General features: G+C 45.4%; 1 protein-coding gene across 1 annotated transcript; it reads left to right on the forward strand.

The window, feature by feature from the left end:
* The first annotated feature begins 529 nt into the window (after positions 1–529).
* On the forward strand, positions 530–4164 carry LOC113009916 (chymotrypsin-like protease CTRL-1). Its single transcript, XM_026148575.1, has 6 exons — positions 530–662; positions 1201–1221; positions 1470–1674; positions 2591–2841; positions 2926–3044; positions 3504–4164. Exons 1-6 carry the CDS (start codon positions 605–607, stop codon positions 3858–3860), a joined length of 1011 nt encoding a protein of 336 aa, XP_026004360.1. The 5' UTR covers positions 530–604; the 3' UTR covers positions 3861–4164.
* The last annotated feature ends 348 nt before the right edge of the window (positions 4165–4512 follow it).

The following is a 4512-nucleotide window of genomic DNA, read 5'->3' on the forward strand; positions in this document are numbered from 1 at the left end:
CCGAAAACCAAAACAAAGATACGACACCTGGGACGGATACCCAGCAGGAGATGGAGGGAGACCCCGGGGACAATCCAGCCCCCGCATCCCAGGGAGGGGCTGAAGTGTCCAGAGGGGAGAGGTGACCATGTCCCACTGGGGCCAAGGGCCAGCCAGCCCCTGATCCACCCACCCACTAGTGACCCACACAAAGACATAAAGACCCATGTACACACACTGCCCCCCCTCTCTCCTGTGGTGTTAATTTAACAGGATTATTTGTAACCTACAAAGTGTCATGTTTGCCCCAAAGTGTGCGTAACAAATCCCAAAAACATGACGGCAGTAACAAACTGATCAGGGCTGATTGCAGTCTGCAGACTTTACCTGCTACTGTAGGGTCTACCTTACAGCATAAAGCAGCACCAGCTGACTGTTGCTGTGATTGAAAAACCTGCTCCAACTTTCAGTGCCTCGAGCTTAACTGCAGTCCAAACAGCACAAAGACCAACGAGTCTGACCGGATTCTTTGGTGGGGCCCTGATGACTTCTAGAAACAGGTGGAGCTGAACATACATCTGACATATTTAAAGTCTACGGTGAGCTGAAACAGCTGCAGTTAACTATGGCTCTGCAGCAGTTTGTGTGCTGCGTCACTGTGCTGATCATTTTCTTCTGCAAAGGTGAGAAACTGTTTGAATTTCCTTCCTCTCATTGCTGAGGTTTTATCAGGGCTGGAAGAAGAACGAGATTAATTACAGGTACGAATGTTTCTAAACGAAATGTTGCTGCTGGATACAAGGAAAGAGTCCATTTAGCATTAATGTCATTCAGCATCGTATTTAATATGATAATGTAATGAAGTCACAGTCAGTGGACGTCTTCACTCTTTATTTGATATCAACAGTTTCTTTTACAGACGTGTTGTTGCGTTCGTTAGTTTACTTTGTTGTGTTGGATTTCTAACAGTTGATGATATTCAGCAGAGAGTAACTTTATATTACAGTTACTGATGTTTGAGTAAACTGAGAACATGTATTTGGTGAGGAACACCGAGGCAAAGCTTTGATGCCAGAGTAACGACACAGGCGACTCTGACCTTCATCAAGGTTGTAACTGCAGTCAGCATTAAAGTGTTGTGTTTAGTGTGATCGGTTCTTCAAGTTGAAGAAAACCATCACTGCTCACTTTCACAGGTTTGTCTGTGTTTCTCATTTTCAGGTTGTGACTCACAGCAGCCCGGTAAGCATCCAAAGACATTTAACCCGTCTTCCTTCTGTCAGCTGGACAGCAATGAGCACATAGAAAACTGAAATGATTTTTGTTCTGACACAGAGGAGGGACGTCTGTGGATCACATGTAAACCACAGTCTGATGTTAGAGTAACTTCCACATGAATGTCAGAGCTCAGGATCTCCCAGCAGAGCGTTGATCAGTGTTTTCTCTCTCAGTGGTTTTAATGTTTAGCTGTGCTCTCTCTGCTTTGTCAGCATGTGGCAGCAGGGCTGTGAACAGCAGCTTCACAGGAGTTGGTGACGCTGCAGCAGGAAGTTGGCCCTGGTTCGCTGATATAAGAGTTGATGGAGGGCCTCCATTCATTGATGCTGGTCTTGGAGAGCTGGATACCAGCCTTGGTTTTGGAGGGTCTCTGATCAACGACCAGTGGGTGCTGACAGCTGCATCCACCATGTCACTGTGAGTCAGTGCTGCCAGTTTACACTTTGTTGAATATTAATATGATGATGAAGGTGAAGTGTAGCTTTCATGTGCACTAGAGATATTTTTAATATTTCCTCACTTCTTCTAACATTTAAAAACAGCAGCTGCTGCCCAAAGTGCTGAACTGCAAAGTTGTCTGCACAACAATCAAACCAGACGCCACATTAGTTTAATCTAAACTATAAAGTCATTTCATAGATGTCCTTGTATTTGAGAAGCATTGATTTTTCTGTCCACTGATGACAGAAGATGGTTAGCTTAGCATAAAGCTGCTGCTATTACAAACAACTACACACCTCTGTGAGGCTCGTTAATGAACACATGCTGGGAAACTGAGACTGGAGAGAAAAGTGAGGAAAAGTCACAGTCATGTGTTTTGTTTGTGTGCAGCTGTGATCAGCTGACCTCACTGCTCAGTTCAACAACATGTAAACAGATGTTACATGAGCTCTGTGGCTGATATCCACACCCTGCACTCTCTAATGCTGGCATTCAAAGAGACCTTCAGGATCAGCAGAAGTTGACTTTGATGTCTGATAATATTTTGTGTCTTCCTGGTGAATACTCCAGCTGTACACTCACCCACAGAGACACAAACTGCACACACACAGTTTGTGTGTTTGCTGATGCTTGTTGAGCTCGCTCCTCTTCTCAAACACTAGATCTCCATGCAGCACCTGAAACATGAACGCACTCAGTGCTGTGGATGAATCTGACCATCAGCGTTAATTACTTATTCATGTAACGAGCCAGCAGGTTCAACCACCTGTGCACGCACACACACAGAAACACACACACAACAAAGGCCTGAAAGGAAACTCGTGACTCGACTGCTTTGCCCTGTGCTGATGGTCAGCATGAGGCACAATAAAAATATCTGTTGTGTGTGAAGGGATTTCAGTAGCAGGGTGGTCTATCTGGGCCGCAACAGCCACTCAGGTCCAAACCCAAATGAAGTGAGTCGCACAGTGGTAAACATCACCTACCATCCTGGCTTCAACTCGTCGACTCATGAGAACGACATTTGTCTTCTGAAGCTGTCGGCTCCTGTCAATTTCACAGACTACATTCGGCCGATCTGCTTAGCCTCACAAAACAGCACCTTCAACAATGAGAGCAGCAGCTGGGCCATCGGCTTTGGTGGTAAATCGTAAAATATTTATTGTATTTTACAGCATTGTGTTGGAGTCTTTAGAACAGCCTGATGTTTAAATTCTCTCCAACTAGACTCCAGCAATAACCTGCAGGAGGCAAAAGTACCAATAGTGGGAAACAGTGAGTGCAAAGCCAGATATCCACGGGTCCCAGACAGCATCATCTGTACTGGAGAGATGGAGTCATGTTTGGTGAGCACAAGTTTATTTCTTATAATCTGTTGTTGACAGTCACTGAGATAATCTCACCTTTAGTCACACTTTGGTTTGCTTGTTTTGCTGTAATGGACCATAAATATTAATATTCATGTTTATCAAAGGTTGTTTTTTCTAAAGCCTCTAATTTATTTGATGAAACTGATTACTTTAAACGAGCTGTCTGAAACTTTCTGTCCGTGGAATTGTCACTTTCATTGCACCAAAGCAGCTGAAGTGGATTCACAGTGGTTCATGTTTCCTAAGTGGACAGACTGATATCCATGAAGTGTTACTGACTGTGTTATACTGGGACGATCAATTTATTTATTACTTCATTTATTTCAGCAGTTTGTAACAAAACTACCAACAAAGTTCAAACTTTAGTGGGTGACAAAGGTCGACCTCTAACAGTTACACATCTGTCCTGATAACTTTATCACGGTCTTTCCACAGCTTAGTGTTGGGGCACCACTGATGACTCAGAGTGGATCCGTCTGGCTGCAGAGTGGACTTCTCATTGATTTTGGATGCTCTGTACGTCCTTCATTCTACACTCCTGTGTCCCAGTACCAGCAATGGATCAGCGACACAGTTACAGGGACACCACCAGGCTTTGTTACCTTCCCCTCCCCAGACAGTTCATTACAAACCTCTCCTCCTCCCACCGCTCCTCCCACCGCTCCTCCCACTTCCCCGACATGTGTGGATGTGTATTGCAGTGGTGAAAACCTGATCCACTTCACTCACTTCACATCACTGTGTGTTCTCGTTGTGTTGCTCCATGTGTTTGCTGCAACTGTTGGAAACTAGATCAACACATTTACTCAAGTTCAAGTACAAACATGAAGAACTTTACCCGACATGTTACTTTATAAGTTTAGGAACCTTTGATTTCACCGTATTTATGCACATCAGGAGGGTTTTCTTATTAGCACAGTTATTATTTTTATGTGATTATTTTCTCTACACATCTGTCTGTACTTGCTTTACTGTCATTATGAAATGAAGCCTTCTTACATAATTCTGAGGAGTGAGATGTTGTTATCGCACACTTATTTCTGTGTTTTGCTCAAAATCTTAAACTAAACTAATCTATTAAAATCTTTTGAAATCCTTTGTGTCTGTGTGTGCCTGTTTGTCTGTGTCTATATGTCAGGTCGGGTCTTAGACTCCACCTCTCTGGGAACTCCCAGGCCTATCTCCCCTCACCACACTCCCTGTGACTGATGCCCTCAGGGGTCGGTGCATTGGTGGTTCTTGGTGTCCGGGGCTGGGCACTCAGGTATGTACTAGCTTGCTCCCGGTGGCTACCTGGCGGGGCCTGGCGCCTGTTGCTCGGTCAGGCCTCCTCTGGGGTGCGGGGGGCCCTCGGGCCTCCGGCCTCTGGGCCTGCGGCTCGGTTCACTCGGGCACAGCTGGCTGCCGGCAGAGCCGGCGGGCACGCCGGTGCAGCCCCCTCTAG

This window comes from Astatotilapia calliptera, chromosome 3 (assembly GCF_900246225.1).
Source record: "Astatotilapia calliptera chromosome 3, fAstCal1.2, whole genome shotgun sequence".
NCBI lineage: Eukaryota > Metazoa > Chordata > Actinopteri > Cichliformes > Cichlidae > Astatotilapia > Astatotilapia calliptera.

Bases quoted from the DNA above. Each gene is read 5' to 3' on its own strand.
- LOC113009916 (XM_026148575.1), top strand. From the start codon at position 605: ATGGCTCTGCAGCAGTTTGTGTGCTGCGTCACTGTGCTGATCATTTTC. The intron at 663-1,200 runs GTGAGAAACTGT...TCTCATTTTCAG, and splicing joins GATCATTTTCTTCTGCAAAG to GTTGTGACTCACAGCAGCCC. The intron at 1,222-1,469 runs GTAAGCATCCAA...CTGCTTTGTCAG, and splicing joins TTGTGACTCACAGCAGCCCG to CATGTGGCAGCAGGGCTGTG.